The sequence below is a fragment of the Blennius ocellaris genome (assembly GCF_963422515.1).
Source record: "Blennius ocellaris genome assembly, chromosome: 10".
NCBI lineage: Eukaryota > Metazoa > Chordata > Actinopteri > Blenniiformes > Blenniidae > Blennius > Blennius ocellaris.
Genome location: NC_137659.1, coordinates 1,738,490 through 1,765,134, shown reverse-complemented (window position 1 = coordinate 1,765,134; position 26,645 = coordinate 1,738,490). Strand labels below are relative to the sequence as shown.

Genomic DNA, 26,645 nt, shown 5'->3' with positions numbered 1-26,645 from the left:
TCGAATGAACGCCATGCGGCTTTTCGCCTATAAAAGGAACATCGTGTATTTCCCCTTGAGAAGGGAACCGACCTGCTTTAGACGCTGACCCGTGGGGGGGGGGGGGGGGGGCAGAAGTGGAGGCGTCTGTAATCAAAATCATAAAATGCTTGGAGGTTGGTTGTTATGCTGGCTGGAGGGGGGGGGGGGGGGGGGGGGGGTTAGGTTAATGTAACTGTTGTGGTCAGACAACATGTAGTTAGGGTTGTGTTCAGAGTGCGTCTGCATGATATGAATGCAAATCAATGTGATATTCCCAGAACACACACAGGGAGGGGGGGGTGGGGGTGAGAGGAAGTGTGACTGTCTGGCATTCTTTACCGAGTAGAAGGACTTAAAAACCTACAAATAACATACAATTAAATGAAGACAAACCACAGTTCTTTTGATTTGCACATGAATGCGACTGAGCAAGCTGCTGCTTTATGTTTACCTGCATGCTGGGATGCTGCGGGGAAGCCAAACCTACTGTAACCCGGGTAACCGTTGTTTTTAATTTGAGTGTTTTGTAAAAGTTCTTCGTGCGGAGGATGTCTGTACGATTGCACAGGAACACGCCTGGATGGCGGCGGCCTCCGTTATCGTTCAGTGGAATGCAAACTGTAATGCAATGGAACCTGCTGAAGCACTAACATGAAGGTTTTTTTGTTGTTGTTTTTTTTAACTGCATAATAAGACCTGGAGTCACTCGCCTCAAAGAAGAGTGCTAGTTAGATTTTGGGAAACTTTTTTTTTATATGCAATTCTACTGCCATCCCTGTCCACCTGCAGTCGCATGTGCCTTTTAGGTTAACTGGTGACGTGTGCATGTCTGCGTCCTGTCCAGACGCCACTGCAATTATAAATCCGCCGTATTTACACAACAGCGTTTCAAGTGAAAACACAGCGGGTTTTTTTTTTTTTTTGCCATTTTTCATTTCAGAAAAGTTCTGAAAATTATATCCGTTTCCACAGACGATCTAGTTTTCACGGTGGGCCGCTAAGTGGGGGGCTGTTTGTTTTGTTTTGTTTGGGCGATGAAGCCACACACAAACGACAACAATGGCGAGGACACGGACGTTCGTAGGGACGCTTTTTCCACTGAGCTTTTTTCAAAAAGTTGAGTTTTCAGTACAAAACCGCCCAAAGCGCGACTGAAGTTTTTCCAATCCGCTCTTAAATGCCGTCACGCTTCCGGGGCCCAAATCAGATAAAAACTGGATTTAGAAGATGACTGAGATTCAAAGATCTGCGACTTGGAAGTTCACCGCGGCAGGAGGCGGGTCCGCGGACCGTCTCCACTGCGTCCCGATCCAGCAGCTGCACGGCTCCTTGGAATAGCCCTGAGCAGCGCGGCCTGTCATTTTGTGGCTCGGTAATAACAACCGAGAGCACACACTCTCCACGCGCTCGTCCAAACTCCCCTGCGGGCGGCGAGCAGGTCAAGACGCGTCGGCAGCGGAGGCCGCGGCGCGCGGTGTGCCTCCGCCGAACCCGCGACGCCATCAAGTGACATGAATGGATGAAATAAAGTTCCTTCTACAGCAGAATTTCTTTTTTTCTTTTTTTTTTTAACTCTTTTTCATTTTTCCGTTTTTCTTCTTGACGGTAAACACAAAGAAAGAACAAAACAGCAACACCAACACAATAAAATAAAAAATAAAATAATATAAAAAATAGCACAGAAAAAGCAAACAATTAACAATAATAATAAAAAATAATAAATTGTGCTCACATTGACAATATTAATAAGACAAGGTCATTTAGCCTAATTTATTATTATAATTATTTATTTATTTATTTATTTATTTTTGCTTAAAATACATCAATTATCTATTATTTGTTGTATTTGTTTTGTTTTTGCTTGTTATTAACACTTTTTGCAGTTTAAGCATCATCAGACCACAGACCATATTCATGATGGGGGGGGGGGGGGGGGTTCCAATAATTGTTCACACCTTGTTTTCAGTCCATATTAATACATGTTATTATCTGCCATTCACGTCCAAAATGGTCTTTAAGGGGAGACCAATCATTTACGAAGGTGTGCAGGGTTCCATCCAGTGCATTATGCAAGAATTTCATTTTATTCGAGCTTTAAATCCAAACTACACGGAATCTTGCTTTCTAAACCCAATTAGACTGGTTTTTTTTTTTTGTTTGTTTGTTTTGTTTGAGCCGCGACAAGATTTGATTGAATGTTTCATCATCGGAGTTCCTTCACCCCTCCATTGTCTCCCGTGTTGTTTGTGATCGTCGCCGGCTTCAATCCACGGCGGCTACAAGCCCTGCAGCATTTGCATCTTGTCCCCCTTGATGTCCGTGACATTTCTGGGGCCACGTCAAAATCGCCCGGACGTGGCGGCGCGCCGCAGTGTCGGGGTGTGAAAGAGGATTTGGCAGCTCTGCTCGTTTCGTGATTGATTCTGCTCTTCTGGCCAAACCGATATAGGCCGAGAGGCCCGCAGGACGGCGGCGCCGAGCGGACGGCTCAGAGTGACGTTTGACTGGATGAGACATTCTCCGTTAATACGGGAGCATCGAGAGGATCACGACCTTCTGTGGTCATTCAGATGGCAGCACTTCTGTGTTTTATTTTCTTTATTTCTTTATTTATTTTTTCATGTCAGGACGACCCCGAGGGTTGAGATTGACAGACGCCACGAGTTTCATGACTTGATTAGCCTCCAAGTTCTGCACAGAAAAGTTTTCTTGCGACACTCAAGTTCTTCATCGAAACTGTGTACGTCTCACACTTGTGGCTTTATGCTTGCATGAAGGCGAGAGCTTTTGTAGAAATGGGTGTAGTTGTCATGTAGGGCCACTAGTGGGTGCTGCCGTTTGTTTTTGGTCATAAAACCACACGCGTGCAGCAGAAATAAACACGCTGTAAACGTCAACGACGGGAGAACACGGACATTCTAGTGGACAGACGGCCAAGTTGGATTGTTAGTGTGGTGTCTGTCAAAATAAAAGTACCGGGAGGAAACCTTGTCATTGTCTCAACTGAGCATGTGCAGAACAACTATTTGTTTCCGCCATTCGCAAGGAGACGGAGCCGGAGCGTTTTCAAAAAGTTGCATTTTGCTTCTTGAGGGCGGAGCTGAACCGCCATGTCTGGACGTCGCCACTCTTTTCACAAGGGAAACGCAAACATTCAGCTCTTGGGGAACTTTAGAATCGCCAGAGTGACCTCATGTTTTGTACTGTTGGAGGAAACGTCACACGCAGACATGGAAAACATAAAATATCACAGAAACTGAAGACTTCAACAAGGAATCTTCTCATTGTGAGGCGACAGTGCGACACTACGCCACCATGAATCAATATATCACATATTAATGATATATATATATATATATTTTTAAAACCGCAGTATACTAAGAAGTGTACCCCGATACCCACAATCCTTCAGCTGGACGCCACAGTTGCTGAATCCTAATAATTCCCGGCGAGGTTCTCGACAGAAGGAGGCCAAGATTGAATCTCCGAACTGTCCCAAGGGAAAACCCTGCAGGGGCTCCAGATCCATCTGAAACATTCAGGGTTTCTTTACACTCGGTGATGTGTCGGGGTTTGATAGGGCACTTAAATCCGAAAATAGGTCACGAGCAGTCGTACAATAATTGGATTTAAAATTTAATAATATTAATGAGACTCAGGGAATTCCTTTGTTTCCGTGACTTATTCATACCACTTGACTGTCTCAACTGATAAGCAGATGAAAATTCTTTTCACTTTTTTATATTATTCTGTCACTCACAGCCTATAGAGGTGACCCGTGCATGTATTAATGTTGATGGCTCGGCTTTTGCAGAAGTCGATATTTGTAATTTATCGGAGCTTTTTACATTTTTGGATCAGTCATTTCTGACGTGGTGTTATTATTTCGTCGTCGTGAGAATTAAAGGGCCCGTTCACGCGAGTGAAAACCGAAAACTTCCGCTGTGCTTCGGGTGTTTGTTTTAGACACTCTTTGAGAACGGTGGAACTTTTTGAAAACACTCGACTCCGTCTTCATTTAATTGGGCAAATGAAATTATCTCCCATTAACGTTTATAACGTATCGTTCTCTGCTGCATGTATGTGTGTGATTTCATTTACAAAAGCAAACGGCACCCACTAGTGGCCCAACGTGACATTAGTTTTCGACACGTAATGGTTATTTTCATTATTTATTATTAATGGGTCTGTATAATATTTAGTTATTCACAGCTTTGTGGTTATTTTTGCATTTTTAATATGATCAATAAATGAGATGGACACTAAGAACATCATGTTATTGTTGCAAGCTTTAGGATCATGTTCTACTTTAGAAACCGACACGAGTCGGAAGATGGACTGGAAAAGTTTCTCGTCTCCATTATTTACCTGCAGGCTTTTCGCTACGTCACAGTGACATTCTGGAAATCCTCACCAGGAATCTATGCAACTCTATGAACTTTTATTTGTTCATAATCTAAAATAGAAGCGTTGCTCTCGCTCTCATTTGTTTACCTATCCGCTTCTGAAGCTCCAACCAGCCGCATATTGATTATTTAATGGACTCGTGAGTTTCTGAGGTCTAATATTGGCTATTAAGAGCTTCTGGAAAGTCTTAATTTTATTTGCATTAAACGGCTCATTTCACAGGTAACTAATACACCGGCCAGCACGCTGGAATTCACTAACTGAAGATTTGCGTTCGTGTCTTCGATCTGTGCAGCCTGCAGAGATTCCAGTGACTCCGTCCCTCAGACAAGGTTTTATTTGGCCGTTTTCTTCTCGTTTCTGGACGTTAAGCGAAATGGCCGCTTGCCTCAGCTTCGCATGCAAATGATCTGATAATACAGTAACTGCAGTGGCATGAATGTTCCCGTCCCACACGACCGAACGTTCAGGAATCGGTGAACAAAGCCGGACACTTTGTGTTGAAGAGTTTAAACCTGGGGTGTCAAACGTGAGGCCTGTGGGTCAAAGCTGGGCTGCAAGAAGCCGCAGTCCGGCCAAACCACCGAGCAAATTGTAAATATTTCAAACTGATTTTCTTAAAAAACGAATTTCTCAAGAGTAGCAGCTGAGATGAAAAGATAAAATACTGTCGCTTTGGCCTCAAAGCCATGCTGTCAGGGTGACTTTGTGAAAACACCCATAATGCAACAGCGACGGGGGAAGTTCTCTGGACATTTTACTGTATTTTGCGATAGAAAGTTTAATTGTAATTGGCTTCATCAATGCCTCAATGCCTTTTATTGTCACTATACCTAGGTACAATGAGATTAAAGACAACTCCAGTATCAGTGCAAAACATATGTTAAAACATATTAAGATGAGATGTCGAGATTGGAGTAATTTTTGTTCGGAATCATTAGTTTTTTGTGAAAATATAGACATTTTCCTCTCGTATACTCTGCTCCACAACAAAGAAAAGGGGAAATTTCAATGTTATTACAGCACTATTATGCGAAATTGGGCCGTACGCCTCGCCTGGACTAAAATGTGTTTCACAACGCGAGTAAAATACGCCGTCGCTTTCTATTGCACAAGCATGAGGCCTGCTGTTAAACCACATCAAGATACTCTGGTAAAATCTGAGGCTTGTAATGCGGGTCAACTGCAGAGTAGAAATCAAAAGGAATAAACGCGTTGCCTTAATTTAAAAAAAAATGTGCAATAATACAGTGTCACCTGGCAGGAATGAAATCCAACGCAAACTTCAGCAGAGAGGCACTCGGTTTACTTACAACTCTTGACTTGTATGATTATGCTGCACTCCTTAATTAAGGCGGGCCTCGCTGCCAGATAACGGGCGGCATTTTGACACGGTGGAAAACGGCTCGGGGCTACCGGGACGAAATCATACGGCGGATATATTATTAGCCGCTTCCCATCGCGGGAGAAATGTCACGGTAAATGCTGTTGGTGATCTTTATTGGTCCAATTATCCGCATTGTCTCAGAATGTCAAAGCTACGAGAAGCGGAGGCCGTCGTTAATCCACCCGCCCACATGTTGTGAAACTCCACGCCAGCGGAGTCTGGTCGAAGGCACAACAAGCCGCTCGGCACCTGCGGTTGAGAATTCTGAGAGCTGCGCCTCGCACCTTCCACACCGGCTCCCCTCCCGACCCCCGGGGGGGGGGTGGGGGGGATTAGTCCCCGGCCGTGGGGCTTTGCTCTTCAGGTGGCTGATTTATGGGGCTTCGGCGCAGAGACAAAGGGTCTGGGCGCGTTTGAAGCGAGGCGGGTGAAGACCCCAAGATGGCGCTTTGAAAAAAAAAAAAAAAAGCTTCCAGCGGGATTGAAATCTCTCCGGCCACACCTGCCACAGATCCCCAGGACGACCTCCGCCCCTCCCCCCCCGGGAAAGCCTCCGCCCTGCAGCTGTGCCCCCGCGACGCTCTGCTCCGTCCAACGTGACGGCCGAAGGAGGCGGCGTGGCGAGGGATTGGATACGATTGGCGACGTGTCATTTCACGCGGGAGAAAGTTTCGATATTTCATCCGATAACGCTGCGTGAACGCGTGAGCTTTTGCCTCGTGGCCTAGATTTTCTCTCGTTCTCAAGAGGAATTGATTCAACCTTTCTTCTATTCTACTACATTTTCTAATTAGCCTTAGTGATTTTTTTAATTCTTTGACATTCAGCCTTGAATTATTCCCTCCTCCACGCATAAAGAAAGAAAAAAAACAAACAAACCCAGTGCATTTGTTCCACTTTTGGAAAAAAAAAAAAAAAAAACACCCAACAAAGCATGTTAATGTTTTTGTTTATTCCGTGATCAAACATAATCATCCTCTCCTCTGGAGGAAATCTCCCTTTGGGCTAATTTCTAGCATTGTTACTTGCATGTTTGACAAATTAGACTCTGGGAAAGTGTGTGTGAGAACAAGGGGGGGGGGGAACTGGGCCACTGATACTGACATTAGCATTTCATCCCCTCTTTGTCTCACTGTTCAGAAAGAATTCAAAGGTTTGTTGACTTAGCAGGTTTTGTGGGGATTGAAGTAGTTCAGTTTAAAGGGTCATCCACTGAGGGATCCCAGTCTTGTTTTCTTATTGAAGTGAGCCAGGGGCTTTTTAGCACCGAGCACAGGTTGGGGATCTTCTTTGTCTTCCAAAGGGCTCCCTGTGCACATGCAAATCTATCCCCCCCCCCCCTTTTCTGCATTTTGTCCGCGTACATTGTGTTTTTATTGATTGGAGCTCGAAGGCCCATCACACCTGGATCAAAAGAAGAAACCCACCTGGAGCCCAAACAGAGTCCTGAATCGATGCACAGCGGTTCACGTGCACACAAGCAGTGTTCTCGAAGACCTTATCTTCCTGTACGGCCGCTAGTTGGCATGTTTTTTATCTTTAATGAAACCACACGTGCAGAGAACAACCTGCTGTAAACAGTCATAATGGGGGAGAACACAGATTCCGGAGGACAGAAGACCAAGTTGGATTGTTATTACGATGACTGTCAAAATAAGAGTGAGAGTCATGACATGACGGAGGCAAACATTGTTGTTGTCCATCGACTGAGCATGTGCAGAAGAACTGTTCACTACGGCGGCGGTGATCGTGTGCAGCAGCGGCGTTTCCGCCATCGTCACGGAGACGAGGCCAGAGTGTTTCCATAAAGTGTCGGTTTTTTTTTGCCCGTTTCATTGCACGTTATTCGATTATTTGCCTTAAAAGTCTGCATTTTATCGTTTAAATGTATTTTGTGGCTCTCTGCACTATCGCACTTTAACTATTGTATTATGTCAACTCTGTTTTTTTTGTCACAAATCCAAACGACGTGATGCGCAGCGGCGTTTTCTCAGTGCCTTTTTCTGCATTTCAAGTGTATTTGGTCAGTTACAGCGCCCCTACAGGCCTGGCAGATGTACTACAACATGGTGAGCCGTGTACATACTGATGTGTGGACCAATTTTTATTTATTTTTTTAATGCTGAGCAGAAAAAAAAAACAATCGTTTTGGCTCATGTGGTCAGAGTCGGAGCATTGTCAAATAGTTCCACCATGAGAGCTGTGTGGTTTTCAGAAGCTCCGAACACAGTCGTTGTGTAAATTTGGCCTTAATTACACTATAAAATCATCTCCGCTGGTAGTTTCTCCTGCGGCGGAAATGAACCGGAGGCAGCAGTTATGTTCCTTTACTTGTTAGCGATTCTAAATTGGACGGCGAAGCCTTTGTGTTTTTGTTTTTTTCACAGCTTCTCCTCACCTCACTGATCACCATGCAGCTTTAACTTGGGCAACAAATAAAGGGTGAATTTAATAGAGCGTCTTTTCTGCTCAGTCACCAGATTGTTTCCTGGGGGGGGGGGGGGCATGTTGAAGACCAGAAAATGGAATGCCAAACAAGCCCATTTCTCTCCGTCATTCGGTGAATCAACAGGCACGGAGCTGAATGGGGGGGAAACGGCCTTATTCTCTCTGAGCTGTGTGTCTGTGTGTCTGTCTGGATGGCGCTGGAACAGACAGACTGTAGCTCTCCATGTTTATAGACAAGAGGATGCTGTGAACAATGTGGGGGGGGGGGCATTGTTACCCAGCATCCTTGCTGTCAAGCCGGAGCCAGGTTGCACCTCAGTGTTAAATAAACACTATCCAGCAGGTGGTCTTCCCCCCCCAACAAAATAAATAGATTATATATATATATGTGTGATTACAAAGACCTGAGGACTGTTCATTTGTTCTCTCTGGTTGAACTCGGCCTCTCCAGAGCATCCCAGCAGCTTGTGGTTGGAAAATTTAAGAAATCCTGCAAATTCCTCCGTGTTACTACCATTGTCGGATATTTTCATACAGACGCACCTGAACCCGTTTTATTTTAAAAAATGTTTTTTTTATTTTGTTCGTTTTTTTATTACTCGAGGAAAAATGACAATAAGCATCTCCCATGTCTCGGAGTTCGACTCCATATTCATCTTAATTGGTGCCTGGCAGGTTATTCAGAATGGAGATGGATTTGAAGTAATTTACTGGAGGTTCTTGACAGGCGCGGTGGAAGAGAACGTTGGAGCCCTGCGCCGGCATGCGTGGCTCTGAAATCATCTGTCAGGATTTAGCATATCCAAGGAGAAGGCTGCCTGTCATCTTCAATGTACATCTAACCGTGCACAAGGGTGGATTTGATCAGGAACCATGTTGTACCCCCTGATGTAAAGCACATTCATCAACTTGATATTTGGTTGACAAGACTCAAAGAAAACAAACTTCACCTTGCCAAGGCAGCCAGGTTTTTCTAATGAGAAGTTTTTGAGCTAAATATAGTGTCAGAGGTGGGTTTTTTTTTTTTTTTTTTGTGGGGGGAATAATGAATTTGCAACGGTAGGTTTTTAAAATATTCATAGCTTGTTTCCACTTAAAATCTATTTGTCTAGATGTTCGTCTGTCACACGCGGTGAGATTTGTAGGTTTTTTTTTTGTGTGTTTCGTTTTGCACAACACCGCTGACAAGTGCAAGACTCAGCCAGCTTGATTATCAGTGGAAATCTCCACTCCCAACTTCTTTATTTCCCGTCGAATCAATGTGGCGCGCGGCAAGACGTGATTGATAATGATATTGAGATTGATTGTTTAAATCCCTTCCCACAGTTCAAAGTCCCCAAACAGATAGTATATATACATGCAATCCAGTGCAGAGATAGAACTTGGCAGGAGCTGCCAATAGATAAGTGAAATAGGGCCAGAGTGAAAAGGCCTATCAGTCCCTAAGGGGCTTAGCTGCAGGATTCAGAAGCTCTAAACTGGCCGCAGCGAAGGGAGATAGTCGACATTGGTTTTAAATTACCCAAGATTGCCTTGTGGTTTCAGTCTGCAGGGAACGCGCCAGCAGACAAGATGTTTGCTAAAACAAGTGCAGACATTGAGGCAGATTGGGGCGAAGGGCAGGCCTGCGATTTCCGAGCCCCACAAGAACAGGGTTGGAAGGCTGGTAATTGCAGAATTGGCAGAGGGGCTAAGGAGGTCTTGTAGCAATGATATCTGCCGCTGGGACCGAGGCAGTGGCGTTGCTTGGAAAAGGGCTCGGTATTCTCTCCGGGAGGATATTCTATCAGATGTCATACTAACCACGGCAGACCATTTTAATGGCCCTGCAGCTCGGATGCTGCCTGGGTGACATGGCATATGTAACTTGAAATTACTGGCCGGGATAAGATCAATATTTACGACGGTGGTTCTGCTAAAAAAAAAAAAACCAAAAAAAAAACCTTCCAAATCGTGTCTTTCTCTGCAATACGTCATCTAATGCTTGTAAAATTCACAAATGAGGTTAAAGAAGCGATATATTTGGGGAAGTTTGTGTTGCTTTGACGAGGGACGTCAAACACATTTTGGTTCTGGGGGGGGGGGCCACATACAGTCATGCAACCATTTGCTTTTTTGTTTGGCCGGATTGTTGTCGACTGTTGAACAACATCCAGGATCTTATTGATAATTGATTGTCTGGCTTCATGTCACTTGCCTTGTTTCTGGATCCCCCCCCCCCCCCCCCCTTTTTATACCATGTCCCAATATCTACGATCGCTTGACAGAGTGGATCTCACCACTGCTCACTATATGAAGGTAATTAATCAAAACTAAAGTTATTTTGATCTTGATTTCCTGGGCTCTTCCTTCATATGGTCGTCCGTCGCGACCTCTCCCCTCCTCTGTGCGCTGACCTTGCTTTGTGTCTGTATGTTTATGGGCGTAGTAACTCAGACCTGACATGGAGCAGCAGTATCATAAATTACCCTGAAAGGCGAGAAAGTGCCACGTCGAAAAACGAATGGTGGCGCCGATCGATATTTTGGCATTTAAAAAGGTTGCCGCGGAGCTTATTTGTCTGTGGAGGTGGCGAGATGTCATTTAGGGAAACGATGATCGTAATGTTTGAGTTGATCGGGATGAGGGCGTTGGCTTTTGGTACTTTCAATCCAAAGACGTTACAAAAGCAATCCGAGCTTCACCGGTGTCTCTTGGAATGAACAGTTGTAATCCAGAGTGGAGCTGTAGTCAAACGACACGTTTTGCTTTCATTGCTTTCATCTCCTTATTCCTTTATTTATTATTATTATTTTTATTTTGTTGCTCTCGCGGTTCTTTCACCGGCATTCAGAGCGGACGTCGTGCGCGTAGCACTACAGTACCAAACTTACACACGCACACGCACGCGGCTTTTTAATGCCGAAAGTTTACTTTTGTTACAGGTGCAGTAACAAAAGGCCTTTTAAGTCTGACTTGAAAATCTTTAGGAGAAATTGGCTCCAGCATTGAGGGGTTGCGGTATTGATTCTGGCCTCTGGCTCAGTCCAGGAAAAGATGGATAGATTTCTTTGAAATGCACTCTGCGTGAGAATATAAAGACTATTGTGTGTTCTCGCTCAGGAATAAATTGTTTCATGACATATCTGGGGCCACCTTTTTAGCTTCAAGCTGCCTGCGTCTCTTGAAAGGGGAATGTTGACAGGGTGGAGCACATTCATCTGTACTCCCAGACTCCCCCACACCTCATAGGAGCTTTTATTGAAAGTTAAATCTCCTTCAGAGAGTTGGCAGCGTCTCGTTGGGATATCTATTTCAGCAGCTGTCGGGCCTGATTATATGGAGGTTGTGCCACACGCCGGCGTGCCATATAAACCCCCCCCCCCCCCCCCCGCGGAGACGAGCACTATTATGATGGTATTGACTGATGCGCTCATCTGCATGAGCGTGCGCAATCTCTTGTGTTGATGACATGCGAACATGTGATCGGCGACACGTTTCGCCGGTGATTTACGACCCCGCGCCGTGGCGCCGGCACACATTTTGAGAAAGCTCGCGGTGCTCCGGGGTTTTCTGTAGAACGAGACGCGGTAATGTTTACCTCGGGACCGGGCGGCTTCACGGCGGGTCAATAACAAGTTGCAGGCGTTATAGGAAAAGAACCCCCCGACGCCGAAGCCTAATGCCGCGGGCCTTGTTGTAGCAATCAACGCGATGCAAATTGATTTATCGCTCGTTCACACCTTGTTACCCTCTTTTAATGATGCCCCGTCCTCTTGGCAATGCGTGTTGTCAATGAAAAGGTGCTACAGGTTCGTTTCTCCCTCGAAACACCACGTCCAAGTACAGTGAGTCGCAATATCTTGTATATCTAATATTTTCACGGTAAAACGCAAAAGATGGCGGAAACGCTGCTACTACACATGCGTACTACGACCACGGTAAATAGTTATTCTGCACGTGTGCGAGTAGATGGACAATAACAACAATGTTTGACTTAAGAGCTTCATGACTCCCAGTCCATACTCTCCTGGGACTTTTATTTTGACAGTCAGCGTAACAACAATCCAACTGTTGTTCACTGCGCGCGTGTGTGTGTGTGTGTGTGTGTGGTTTCATGACGGAAACAAACAGCAGCCACTAGTGGCCCGACAGGTTCAGCATCTGTGCCGTTTCCATGGAAACGCGAAACCTTTCTGAAACGAAAAAAACCCAAAACGATGTATTTTTAGAGACGATGCCACACAATTTGTATGGGCTCACCGTATTTTAAATCAATTAACTTCTACGGTACATTTTTCTGGATCGCCAACCTGCACTTTGTCAATTCAAAGGATTGTTTTTGTTTGGAGACGTTGACATATGGACGGACTCTCGAATATGGAGTCACAATTACTGGACTAAAATTCGCTCTGATTGTTGTTTGGCAGCGTGAATTGGATGGTATTTGGATGTGTGCAGTTAATTTATTGTTTTCAGGTAATAATACTTCATTACTTCCAGTTAAATCGTGTGCAATCAGACCTGAAGGGCTTCAAAAATGAAAAAAAAATACATTTCGTATTCAAATAAACTGAAAATCATTCATAGTAAAGGAGTTTCGCACAGAGTCCTTACCCCCTGTCATTTTCCTGATTTATTATTAAAACACAGTGACATTTAGAAAAAAAAAAATAAATTAATCAGGAAATTGGCTCTACTTTGTGCAGTGGTTAAAAATATAGAAATAAATAAAAAATCTCCACTCCCACCGTCTCGGAATACATTTTGCTCCCCCGCCAGTGCCATCGATTTGAATATCAAACGCCAATAAAAGTCACCTCTTTGGGTTTTGTTTGAGCCGCGCCACGCTGTGAGGGGAAGGTGGGCGGCGCAGGGCGAGGGGGGGGGGCGATCTTGGAAGTATCGAGTCAAAATATTGATGGAGCGGCGCCAGTTCCCGCGACGCCGCAGCCAAAGACCATCAAGTGAATGTTCTCCAAGTTGCGTCTTGGCGACGCAAGACGTTTCCCGTTTGTTGAGGAAGCAAATGTGACCGAGCGTGAAGTGCATGCTGGGTTTTTTTTCCCTCCACTTCTGCACCGTCACTCCGGTGAGAAAGGCGGAGGACGACCGTTACCGCCGCTTCGCGTTTAGTCGACGCCCGGCAGTGTCGGGTGGTGCGAGGCGGCGCACTCTGCCCCCTATACCGAATCCCCGGTTCATTATGGAATCCGCTTCCCCGGAATGACGAACTCGCTCTCACCCAATTATACAGTGGCAATTAACAGCTGTTAGCGAATGCTAATGAGCTCGCCATAATAGCCTGAGGGGGGGGGGGGAAATGATTGTATGCAAAGTTGAGCGTTTTGTGTAAAGAAAATTGACACGTTTTTCTTTGATTTGACAAAGTAGAGACTCTGAGAAGACCTAAGAGTAGTAAACACTGATTTTATGGCCGCGTTGCCGTGCGATGATTGCGTTTTAATAGCAGAGCTGGTCAGGACTGGGCCAATCTACATAAACCACTTTACATACTGCTGGGTTTTACTTAATGAAACTCATTCCGTTTAATTCTGTTATCGTGTTCCGTAGCAATTCAAATCTGGGAAACCATTAACTACAAAGGATATGGCAACTTCAGACGACATTGGAGTATTTTCTTCTGTAAATTGATTGATTTCACTTATATGGCTTTTCCACTGCTTGATCAGCCCCCAAAGTTAATCACATTCACCCATTGACTCGCCAACGGAGGCGCTGTCCATCCATCGGGGGCAGTTTGGGTGTTTCTTGGAGCTGTGGAATAGAACCTGCAACCTTCCGATTGAGCCAACCAAGCCACAGCCACCTCATGTAAATATCATGGAGAACAGTTATTGCAAAAACTGAAACCAAAGCTCTGTTTACGCAACATTTTCAAGTGAAAACAGGCGTTGGTGTGTGGTTTTCAATACAAAAAAAACAAACGGCAGCCACTGGTGGCCACACGTGATGTCATCGTTCTCAGCTTTTTTTGTCATTTCCGTGGAAACGCACATCATTTCCAAAAATGTTGCCACATAAACATGAAATGAAAAAGCAAAAATTATGCATTTTCACTTTAAACTTTGCTGTGTAAATGGAGCCCCAAGTAGTACAAATCTTATGAAATAATTTAGGAATTGCAATATAACCACAACTTCCAATTCGATAAGTTAAGCAAAATTTTGAAATATACTATATATATATATATATATATACACACACACACACACACACGCTGTACACATTCTACAGTGGCACATGCTAAAAGTCTTATAAGTTGGGCAACAGGGCTGTTTAAGATTAAACAATTTAGTAAAAACACCAAACATTAAAAAAGGATTTATTCGTATTAATGGTTCCAGTGTCTTAACATCATTAGTTTATAATTTTTGTTGTGCTTCTTCAACCTGTTGTTTACTAATCGGTCTGATTGTGGCCGACTGGATGAGAACAGTGTATATGTGTATGGTACTTAATTCAAGTTAAAAGGCCTGTATTGGGTAGTTTGACCACAGAAACGTTTGAGACGGTCCTTTGCAGCCTGTATTTCTTTTATCCTCTCAGAAGCAGCGTGTTGTTTCTTATCTTCCATGTTGACAATGCATCACTATCCTCTTGTGTGTGTTGGTATTGACGTCCAACATGCAGGAGGAGCACAGATGTCGACTCGACCTCGACAATCTGATCTGACAATCTACTTCTGTCCAACAATGCCTCAACGTTTATTTATTATTTATTATTTTTATGCACCCTGGAAGTCACTCCCCCCGTTAAAAAAAAACAAAAACCCCAACAAACAAAGCAACAAATCTATCATCCACCGTTGGCCTGTGGAGCCAGGTATTAATTATGTTGTGTTCTCCTCATTTGGCCACTCATTTGCACATGTACTGTAAATGTCAGCGGAGAGATAAATGAGAAAACAAAAGCCCCGGCTCATAGCCTTTATGCAGCAGAATGTCAGGGGGAGCTTGTAAGAGATGAGATATTTGTTTTGGCCTGGCATGGATCCTGGCTCGCAGGACGCCCCCCCCCAACCCCCAACCCCCCCACCGATTGCGATGAAAACCGTACGTCACCCGTGTTTAGAAACTTATTAAGCGGCGTGCCGGCAAACATTCTCCACATTTGGATTCGCTTCTGGCGACAAGCGGGATAATATAATGTACATCTGCTATCAAGCGCGGCGTGGCGTAATCGTGCGTCTCCAGCATCCGTTCGACTTCATGATCTGCCTTCCCTGAAAACAACCGGCCTAAGTGTGGAAAGCTATCTTTATATTTTGCGTTTCTTTACCCAGCATGAACTCCTTTCCACCACATATTGTTCTAGCGTTTCTTTTTTAGTAGATTTATGACTGGATTGAAAAGCACTTTAGGCGAGAGAGAGAGAGAGAGAGAGAGAGAGAGAGAGAGAGAGAGAGAGAGAGAAAAAATCTCAACTCTCGCATTCTCTGTGTGGCCTTTAAGGTGCGAGGAATAAAGGGGTATTTGTATTAATCGATCACATGCCAAGCCCGGGTGAAGCCTGGCCCTAATGGTTGCTTGCTGTCATTTTGCAAGCAGCTTGTAAAAAGGATTAGAGTGGCTCTGCGGAGTCAGGGCGCATGAACAGCAAAGTTCTGTGGTCTGCACGGGAAAATAAATCAATTTATCCCTGATGGTGGTGCAGTTTGGGAACATAATGCCTAACGATGATGGAGTTTGGACACTTCATACTTGTCATTGCGGAATTGGACTGCCGTGTTGCTAATGATGGTAATGTATGTTGTGCCTCGCCTACTACAGTAATCCTTCACTCTGTCTCACTTAAATGCGTCTCATTGTCTGGCATATTGCATTATGAATACCGCCGGGACAAAAAAAAGGCGAGAATTTAATTTATACGTTCATTCATTTGAGCAGCAAAGTTAATGGGGAAACCTGTGTTAACCGTGTGAATTTCCTCCTCCTGTCGCAGGCGATTGTAACTTCGAGAAGCCGCTGGCGGCGTGCGGCTACAGCCAGGGCCGAGACGACGACCTTGACTGGGAGCGGGCCAGCGCCAGGGAGAAGTCGTCGTCGTCGTCGGATCCGTGGATGCCGTCAGGTAAGGCTGGCCGAGACGGGGGGGGGAACGACGGCCCCCGCGTCCTCGTCGCGTCACGGCGCTGAACGTTTGACACCGTCTGCTTTCTGTCCGCCGCCGCCGTCGCACCTGGACAATGGATCCACTTACGTAAAGGATTTTTTTTTGCTACAGTGATTAACCTCTTCTCTTTTCAAATGTTGACCGTGGCCTCGTTTTTGCAGGAGTAATTCAATTGAATACCTCCTGAACGTACATTCAAATGGAGAACATTTTGAAAAAAAAAAAAAAAAAGACAAATAATATGAAAACAGTGGCTGTTATTCACCTCGGGGACGTACGCGACATGGCGATTATAAATATTCCACAGATGCAGATCCTTTGACAGCACATTTAGGTGAAGAATTCGTATCCGTTTTGTATTTTTTCACGTCGGATGAAATTTATCACCGACTGGCCGGTTTAGTCCGAAAACTTCAGGCACAAACATTTCCCTGATTAAGCTTCAAGTCGGACACTAATTGGAATAGAGTGTTTAGTGTTGGCTTCATATGAATCATTTCATTGCTGGAATCTTGTAAACATGTTTACCTGCTACTTTTTTAAAGAGAAAACGAGTTTTCGCCACGTAGTTTCAGTGGTAGTTTATGATCCGATACGGATCTTTGGGTCGTTTACATGAGCTCAGTTCTGTTTATACAACAACACACAACTTTTTGAGAACATCTCCCAAGGTTTTTTTGATTGATCTCTATTTATTTCAGACATGTAAACAAAACAAAAAAAAAAACCCAAACATAGCTAACAGATTAAAAAAACATACAAAGTTCGACCGTGGGATACGCTCTCCGCCAAAACATCAAGTCACCGTTTTCAAACGGTTCAAAAAGTTTCAATACCTGCTACCACAAGGAGGTGCTATGATTGTGACTGGACATGATCATATGGACGAGTTCAGGGCGGCGCTGTGACGACACTCGTGAAGTTTCATGCAGATTGCAGCCTGAAGAGCAGAGCTGCGCATCACTTCCTGTTTCATGGCGAACCATCAGATATTCATTGGAGCGTCAAGGCCACGCCCTTTGAGATTATAGTTACATTTCCATACATTTTTATCAGGAAGGCCTGTTGTATGTACTGCTCAGATTTCAAGTCTCTCTGGTTTAAACCCCTCAGGAGAATTGTGTTTTACGCTTTTCACAAAATGGCCGACTTCCTGTTTAGAGTGTCGACAGTTTGTCGCGGCTCAAAGTGCTGCATATAGATAGATAGATAGATAGATAAATACTTTAATGATCTCCAAGAGAAATTCACACATATATCTACCAAATGTCTTGGACAAAGGTGAAGCATGTTCAATGTGTTGCTCGTTATAGATTTCACGAATTTAAAAAGTGTAGAGGGCGCTGTGGAGCCATTTTGCCACACATGAGCAAGTTTTACGCCACTCCATATGTGCTAATCTGTGTTTCCGTGATCAGAAAGGTGTAGGAAGAAGTATAAAGTTAAATAGGTGGAACTTTTTGAACACACAGTGGCGGAAACGAGCGACAACGCAACTTTCTGGAAACGCAGAAATGGGGGTTTCGTTACAAAAAAACCAACAGTTTTCAGTATTTCCGCTGTTGTCATGTAAACGGGCATCGTTTTCAAAACGTTGCCGTTTAAACCCGAAACCTTTACGATATGAAAATCCCAAAACAATGTTATCGTTTGAAACATTTATGTAAACGCAGTCTTATTGGTTTGTTGTTTTTTTTTTGAGAATTTATTTTTTTGTTGTAACCCGAGTTCTCTGATCCATTTTAATTGCGGAGGCCTATCTGACAGCCACATATTGAAATTCATTAAAATGCTTTCCCTGCATTTCGTGTCTGTCGCACACAATTTGTCTCTTTAATGTTCCATTGATCGCTTTTCATTTGATTTGAAATGCAGAGATATCACCGCCGCCCAACACAAGGCACCTAAAGGAATTAGACTAATGGAATGACGTTTTCTTTCTTTCCATCTTATTTTTTTCTCTTCTTCTTCTTCTCCTTATAACAGAGACAGACTAATGGATATTGTTTTCCTTCCCTATCTGACGCCTAATCTCACAAAGGCTGCATCACAGATGGATTGCACCGGGCCCCCCCGGTGACAGAGGGGGGAATTAATTAGCGAGCCCTCACTAATTTTAAGCAGCCAGCGCCCAGACCTGTTTGTGTGTACATCAGGGTGATGTGTGTTGAACTGCCCCGGAGAAAGGGGGGGGGGGGTCGTGTCTCCTTTATTCATTACAATTGATTAATGTGGGGACACGCGGGGGCCGGGCTAAAGGTTACAGTGAAATCCAGAAAAGACTTGACCCACAAATTAACACCTTGCGCTCGGTCTAAATTTAACATATCTGATTAAAATCCCATGTCTGCTTAAGAGGCGTCCCTGATTGTGCTTTTTTTTTTTTTTTTTCCTCCTCTCCGGGCCTGAGCGCACTTCAGACGGGCTTGTTGTCTGTCGGCGCGTCTCGGGTTGGGCGTAATTAACAGGTTGCAGCACTTTCTCCATTTCGCCGCGTGAGCACTCAACCTGCTGTGTGAAATTGTAATCTCCCCTCTTTGACCACACTGAAAGGGATGTGAAATGTAGTGTGCTTGACGGGTGAAATTGTTTTACGGCTGTACGAGAGGGGGGCTGATGGGTAAAAAAAAAAAAAAAAAAAAAAAAAAATGCGTTTAGGTGAAAGGCACACTGGTGGAAAAGCTATCTCACCTCTGATTGCTGTCGTACACTCAACCCGCACTTATGAATCTTCACAAAACGACCTTATCATACTCGCGGAGCAGATTGTTATCCTACCTGGTGTGCCGGGATGGAAATGAAATTGAAGTAGGCTCCGCTCGGAGAACAGAAGGCATTAGTACCTCAAACACTGTTAAAATTGCTTGTAGACAGTATTTGTCTAAAACGGCGCGTCCTTAATGTCACTGCGATTTAAACGCTGATTGAAGTTTCCCAATAAAATCCTCCTACATGTTTAAATATCCAGGTCTCGTACAAAAACTCCGTATGCAGTCCGTCGCTTCACGGACCGAAGTATATCTAGACGATGGTTAAAAACAACAAAACAAACCTCGTCTTATTCAGAAGTGTATTTTTCCTCACAGACTTTGACTTAAAGTCGAGCTGTTTTTACAGCGTTGGTCATCATCGATGATTCAGAAAGTTCCTTCAATATTCTATTTCTAAAGTAAATCTATAGCTGTGAAGTTTTAAGTGGAAATGAGACAAACAAACAAACAAACACATCCCTCAGGCCAATTTAAATGTCAAACATAAGGTCCATGGCCCAAAACCAACCTGCAAGAAAAAATTCAAGAAAACATAAAATTTTCAAACAAATTTCTGAAGAGTAGCGGAGAAAAAAAAACCAAAAACCACAGACCCGAGCTGAGATGCTGCCGTGAAAGCCAGTGACCTTGTTGCTCTCAAACTGGCCTCCAAGCCTGAGATTGTAAAAAAAACAAAAAAAACATGCATAAATGTAACAGCTGGAGGCAACGTTTTTTTTGGACATTTGACATTATTTTGCACCAGAAGGCTTCATTAAAAAATTGGCTTTACGTTGAGATTGTACTCATTTTCGGTAGCAAGTGTTTGGTTTTGTGAAAAATGAATTGGAATATAACACACGCGGCACGTCCTCGCACAGAAAGAACGTGCAAACTCGAGCCCGGAATTGAGCGATCATCAAACTAAAGCCGTGTTTTTATGAAGGCTACATAAAGTTTGACACGCCATTATATTCACGCATCACGATATATAGGCAAAAGCGGACACTTAAAGTGCATGGTCAGTGCGGCAAGTGAAGGATTCCCCACAATCAAAGATCCCAGCGTGTAAATAAGGAATACCAAAGAAGGGGGGAAAATGTAATGAAGCGCAAGGCCGTTGGTCGCCTGACCGCGAGACGCGCGTCTCCTGATGCTCTTGCTCGTTTCATGACGACGCGCTCCCTTCCTAATTGCCACGTCTGGATGCAGAGTGGCCTTGTTTATCCCGCCGCGCTGCACTGATTGCACGCTTTGGCTCCTTCCAGGACGGTGCAGCCCAGTTCTGAGGCTCCGCGCGTCTGCTTGGCCACTCCGCAGCTCCCCAGCCAACTGGAGAAACCCCCGGCAGAACTGTCACTGTCCTTCCTGTGATTACAACAAAACGACAAAAAACACAAAAAACGAGCCTCATCTGGCCTGGCTGGCGATGCTGAAACCATCTCGGCCAATATTCTAGCAGCTTTGGAGGAAAGGGGGGGGTTGGATTTGCTTCTGTAATAATCAGGCACTGGCTTGTTTCAATTTCAATTTTTTATTTTTTTATGAAAATTACATGATAAAATCTTAAGATTTTATGTAAAAAAAAAAAAAAAAATTTTTAATTGTCAGGATAATTGATAAAGCTGCTTGGTGATGCGGTCCTGTGGAAGTGTCCATATGTGGTTTTGAGTGAGATCCCCAGCTGCTGCAGAGGCCGCCTCTCCTCTCGCGGTGTCACGGCGCTGCCAACGGGAGGCTGCCGCCCCCCCCCCCCCCCCCGAGACTCATTCTGGGGAATAATGGCAAGAGGAAGGGAAAGAAGGTCCTCTAACTGAGATTAATTAGGGTTTTTTGTGTTTTGCGAGATACAATGGGGGAAATGCCGCTCCGGCTAAATGACTTATTGTTTCATTCTCGGTGTCTGCGTTAAATATGTTGCGGGAGAGAAATTGAATGTTTTTGTCTTGCTGTTGTGCGGGGCCCTTTTGTGTTGGTGGCGCGTCCTTGGACGATAATGACAACCTCAACAATGGCGACGGACTGGCAGGATGCGGATTCTTCACAGGGTGACGGCGATCCTCTCTCATTTCGGTTCTTTTGATTGGGGTTCGCCGTGCTTTCATACTCCGTATTAAACCCAGAGGGGCCGGGGGAAGTTGGCTGCCGCGTGTCGATAAGACGGCTCACCTGAAAAAGACGAACGGTTGACCCCCCCCCCCCTGACCATTTTATTCTGGAGGTACCGAGCTTGACGGATGGACAACAAGCATCTGGCGCTGCGGAGAGATGAAAGAGGAGAAAGCAAGCCACTTAAAACACGAGAGCGCCCACTGACTGAAGGACGTCAGAAATTTAATCAGAATTTAAATCACATCAGCAAAAGAAGGGATTTAGCGCCGCGTTGTGAAAATAAGCTAATTGCTTTTGGGCCATTCGCGACTACGCGGGGAAATCGCACCTTGCACAGCTCTGGCAAGGTTGCCGGGTTAAGGAGAAGCTCCATTATACGATTAGGGGTCAGGACGGAACAACAAATTACGGCGCCTGATCAATCGTGGATAAATTCCTCGGATGCCGGAGCGTAGAGATTACCGATTCGCTCGTGTTTGCAGAGGTTAGAAAATGTCCCGCGCTCGGTTAAAAACAGGTGAGCCATTACGATGAACGGCGTCGAGGCGACACGCTCGGCGCGCATTTGCACGTGTGGGTATCCTTCCCGTTATCTTGAGCGTGGCGGCCGAGGACAATGGAGCCGATGACGGGTGACTCACGCCAACACTCTTTGTTGTCTAATGGGTTTGTATCAGGCAAGCGGACCGTTAAGTGACCCACTGATTGCGGCGCGAGGCGGCGGCACCTCGCGCCGCATATGAAGATGACACATTAAGCCATTAAAGATGTGCTTTTGATTGACGCGCCGAAACAAAAAAAAGGAGCCGCCAGGGGGAACATAATAAGGGTCAGTTGTTCCACCTGACTAAAGCGACGGGGGCCCCCCCCCGAGACGTTGTGCGGCATGACGGATGGGTTCTGGGCGAGTCCGCTTGACTTCCGTCAAAGAAACCTGCCAAATCCGTCACGTGGAGGTCCTCCAAAACTTATTCAGTGTTATTTTTAAACCGGGGCGCCTTTCATGTTTCAAAGGACACGGGGGGGGGGGGGGAAAGTTCTGGAAAAATTGAGCGGGGGCCACGGCTGTTCACATTAGCAGCCTAACCCTCACAGCGAGAGCGTTTTTGATTGGTAGCAGACAGTGAGAATAGCCCCTGTCTTCATTGACATTTCCGAAGCGGCAGCGGTGCTTTTCTGCGGCGGTGACCTCTGTGAATTTTATTAGCAAATGAGACCTGGAGGGTTTGGGTTTAAAGAGCGGCCCTTCATTCTGATTTCTCCCCCCCCCCCCCCCCCCCCCCCACATAATGATTTTCACAGAGTTCAGGACCTGAATGGAGGAGAAATAATGAGCGCCAGTCATTATTGCAAATTATATCCTCTGCTCAGTCCATCACTCACCTCCTAATTAATCTAAATACCTTCAGCCTTATAGACCTTGATGATTAGACGCTGCCGTATTTGTGTGAATTGAATTCTATCAGACGGTATATCCAATAAGATGACTCTCCTACCTTTTTGAAAGGAAGGGAAGCGGCGAATCCACGTCGAATCCACTTCCTCGTGCACCTTCCCACTGTGCAATGCATTTCATTTGTTTACCCTGGTTACGTAAAAGCTGCCAAAACATGGAAATGTAAATTCAAACGTGAAGCTTCGCTTGACATTCGTCTCAGGACACTGTTGCATCTCCGCCTGCCTCGAGCCTTCCCCTGATTCCTACCGTGATCACACATCACAGGCTCCGCACACTTTCTCGCAGGAAAGTAGGGCATCCTTTAATATCGTCAAAATACTTGAAAACCTGTCATTTCTAAATTAGATGTCATTGTGTCTAAAAAAAAAAAAAAAAAAAAAGTTGTACTTTGCGACACTTTCAGTTTTTTAACCACGATTTAAATAGTTTTTCTTTAGTGATGAGCAGTTTTTCCATCAGAGCCCAGTCTTAACAGAAGGGACTGTGTCTTCCCTCGTGGACTGACAAAAAAAGCAGCGGCCAACTCCGAGCCGCCCTGCGCTGCCAGAGGACTGAGCTGCCGGGGCGAAGGATTAACCTGATGGAAGCTTTCCCCTGGAGGACGTCCACGGTTGTCTCTGTTATTGCCCATAATACCATTAAACCGTTAAGTCTGCCATTTTGGATTACTCGGGGTAAAACTTTGCCTTTGATTCTGTTCGCCACTAGCGGTGACGGGATATGTTCTTGATCAAATATGCAAAGTTACGACAGAAGTCGACTGCAACTCGTGAAATCCGACCAATCGTGACACTGTAATTAAATTCTTTTGACAATCACCACTGATGCTCGGGTTGCAGGATCGATGTCAATGTGTCCAATAGTATAATTTCCCTCCTCGAGCAGCGGCCCCTTCGTCAACGACGACGGCGTCAACGTACGTGGCATCGGAAGCAGGGACGCTTCACCCCGGACTCATTCATTTTTCACACCAGGCTCCATGTTCTCCACATTCAGCCATCATTGTAATGGAAGGTGAAGGTGGCCTACATTGGAATAATAATAAATCTGTTCCCCTGAATACCTTAGACAATAGCCAAGCCCTGGCCTTTACGGAGTTGCAGAGACGGGCTTAGAGTGTGCCGAGAGCTCTCTATTTTTAATTGGTCTTGAACAGGCCATTGTTAAGGCAGAGGAGATAGAGAACGGAGGAAGAGGGCAAGAGAGAGGGAGAGAGAGCGAGGGAGAAAACACCCTTCTGCATCACTAGCACATTAGCCCAGCACTAACACAGTGTCATTATAATTTGCTCTTAGTCTCACTGGCTAATTAGCTTGTCATGGTGCAGCAGGTCCTGCAGAGTATGTGGTCATTAGGCTCGGAGAGCATAGAAACTGAATGACAATCAGTTGTTCTCCAGTCATCCTCTTCACTTCTATTAGGCGCTAACAATGGCAGCGTGATGAGGTGGCACACTGTCACTTTAAATAGTCTGCCTCTACATTTTACGCTGGTCAATAATGAGGGATGGAGTCCAGTTTTCTCCCACACTTGTTTTTTTTTTTTGCCGCGGTCCACGAGTGCAAATCAAGACAATTTGTGGATCTCAAACATGATGGCAGCATGTATACAGTTGAGAGATTGCACATCAACAAAAAGACTATGTCGTTAAATTGGAAGGCGAAAGGCAAGACATTAGGACTCGAGGGCTAAATCTACTTACAGATTATTAAAACTTCACGCATTCTCGAAATCCTGCGATTTAAAAACCTGCTCGTTTCGATGATGCCTTCAACCTCCTTGACATCAAGCTGCCAAACTGGACTATTGTAGTTGTACTTATACGTCATCTCACAATGTACTTAGGTTCCTTTGTGTCATAATTGTTGCACAAAAAAACAAACCTATTCTCCGAGATCTTGACGAGACGGAAATGCAAAATTGGAGTGTAGTGAAAAAAAAAGAATGGTTCTTTGATCATTGCTAGAATCTTTGATCATATCGGTGTTTATTAGAGATGCACCGATACCAAGTACAAGTATGAATACTGACCTTTGTCTACTGATCGATACCGAGTACTTGCTAGATACCATGATGCTAATTTATACTAGGCGAAGGCTAAGCGTTGCCGTGATCCATCTCCGCACAGCCTTCTTAGCATGTAGCATGTAGCATGTAGCACGGCTCGGCGCTACTGGATGTACTGAGCAGTTATACTACTGAGCGACATCTCGATAACTACGTCGTACAAACCATCTTTCTCATCCTCTTGATATTTTAGCAGAACATAATTTACAATCCAAGTCTTACTTTTGTCATTCTCTTTAATATTAGATAATCTCCAAACCGCCAATATCGCTCGTCTCTTGCGTATCTGCGGACCACGTTGCTGACGCATGACAAACATAACATAACTATTCGTATAACTACGAGTACTTTGTGCCGTATTGCATCCGATACTCAATACTAATGGTATCGCTTCATCCTTTAATAGTTATATTGACTGATTTTGATATTCCTAGCAACTGCATTACCAAAGCATCATTAAAGGCTACTTACATCTTACCTATTGTTTTATGTACATTTCTTGAATGAAGTTTAAAAACAAAAACGTGCTCCTTCAGGGATCCGACATTTTCATCTCTAATCACCGACAAAGAGCGGTGTTCTGCATAAATTTTCCGCGCAACACTTGTCACAACACGGCTGTTTGAAACGAATCGTAAACAGCTTGTTTTAATCATAGAGGAAAGCAGCGGTGGCGGCATCTTTGTCTTTGTAACACGAGCCACGACTGAACAATTCATCAACTGATTATTAGTGCCGGTTCACATCACACCAGGGGTTGCAGGCGCTTCAAGGAGGGGATGGGGGAGGGGGGGGGGGGGGTTGTTGAGGGTAAAAAAAAAAAAAAAAAAAAAGTTCTGAGCACCTGAGCAGATGGCTGGATGTTATTAAGGAGACCTCCGAGTCCTCGTACAGACGAGACCGATGGAGACTTGGACAAGCGAGTGCCTGAAAGTCAACTCATCTCCGGTTACCTTTCTTCGTGTTCTTTGCACAACTTCCTGCCTTCCCCTCAGAAATAATCACCACCTCCCGCAACCAGCACTTGAATCGGACACAAAAGTGAATAATACATTAAAAAGCTCTGGGAGAACAACGCTATTCTCTTCAAAGTGATCATGCTGTGCAGTAAAAAATCAATACGCAACATTGGAAAGACGCGCTGTTGAATTTAATCACTCCGCGGGCTGTAAACACTTGAGAGGGAAAAAAACGGGCCGGGGCGGTGCAGCGGTAGGAGTGGCGGCGGACCAGCCGCCGAGGTCAGAGGTTCAAAACCCTGCTGCGCTTTAAGACTCTCCTGGTCGTGTTCTTGGAGCAATTCAAATGTGGAACGGCCATGAGGTGTAATCGGATAAGTCCACAAGTCACATTACTGCTCCCAAGGTAGCAAATCAGCTGTGTGCTTGTTGATTTGGATTTGTTATAACAGTGGAAATCAATCATATTGTTGAAGATCATCGGTATGGCCGGAATTTTCTTCTTAAGTTTTCCAGTTGTGAGAAATTATGACACAGACTGCAATAGATTTGACCACCAGGGGTATAACTTATCTTCCACTTTAGTTTGCTTTGTGTGGTGATTCAGTTCAGCTGAGCAGGATTATTTGTAATGAAGGCAATTTCTAGAATTTGAGTTATTCTGATCGTATTATGAACGAACGAGCTCCGTCGACATGTGGCCAAATGTTTTATGCCTTTGAAGATGTGCTTTAAAACTAAAGAGTTCACAGTGGATTTTTATTACACTATTTACATGTTTGAACTGAGGTCTGATATTGTTTAAATTGCCGTTCTTGGATTTGCATGTCGGGTTCAAAATCAACTTAAATGTTTTTGTTTTTTTTTCTAAAACAACATCGGAGCATTGTATTAATTTATACATTATTATTGACTGGTCC

The 26,645-nt window shown here is 44.6% G+C and overlaps 1 protein-coding gene across 1 annotated transcript in view; it reads left to right on the top strand.

Annotated features, from left to right (window-relative positions):
• The window catches only part of LOC308135085 (receptor-type tyrosine-protein phosphatase mu-like), a gene marked incomplete at both ends in the record, with an annotated part of 158,752 nt that overhangs the window by 25,677 nt on the left and 106,430 nt on the right, over nucleotides 1-26,645 (top strand). The window contains one exon of the mRNA XM_080502958.1: nucleotides 16,208-16,336. Within this exon, the coding sequence (XP_080359084.1) occupies nucleotides 16,208-16,336 (129 nt within the window). The remainder of the gene's footprint in view (nucleotides 1-16,207; nucleotides 16,337-26,645) is intronic.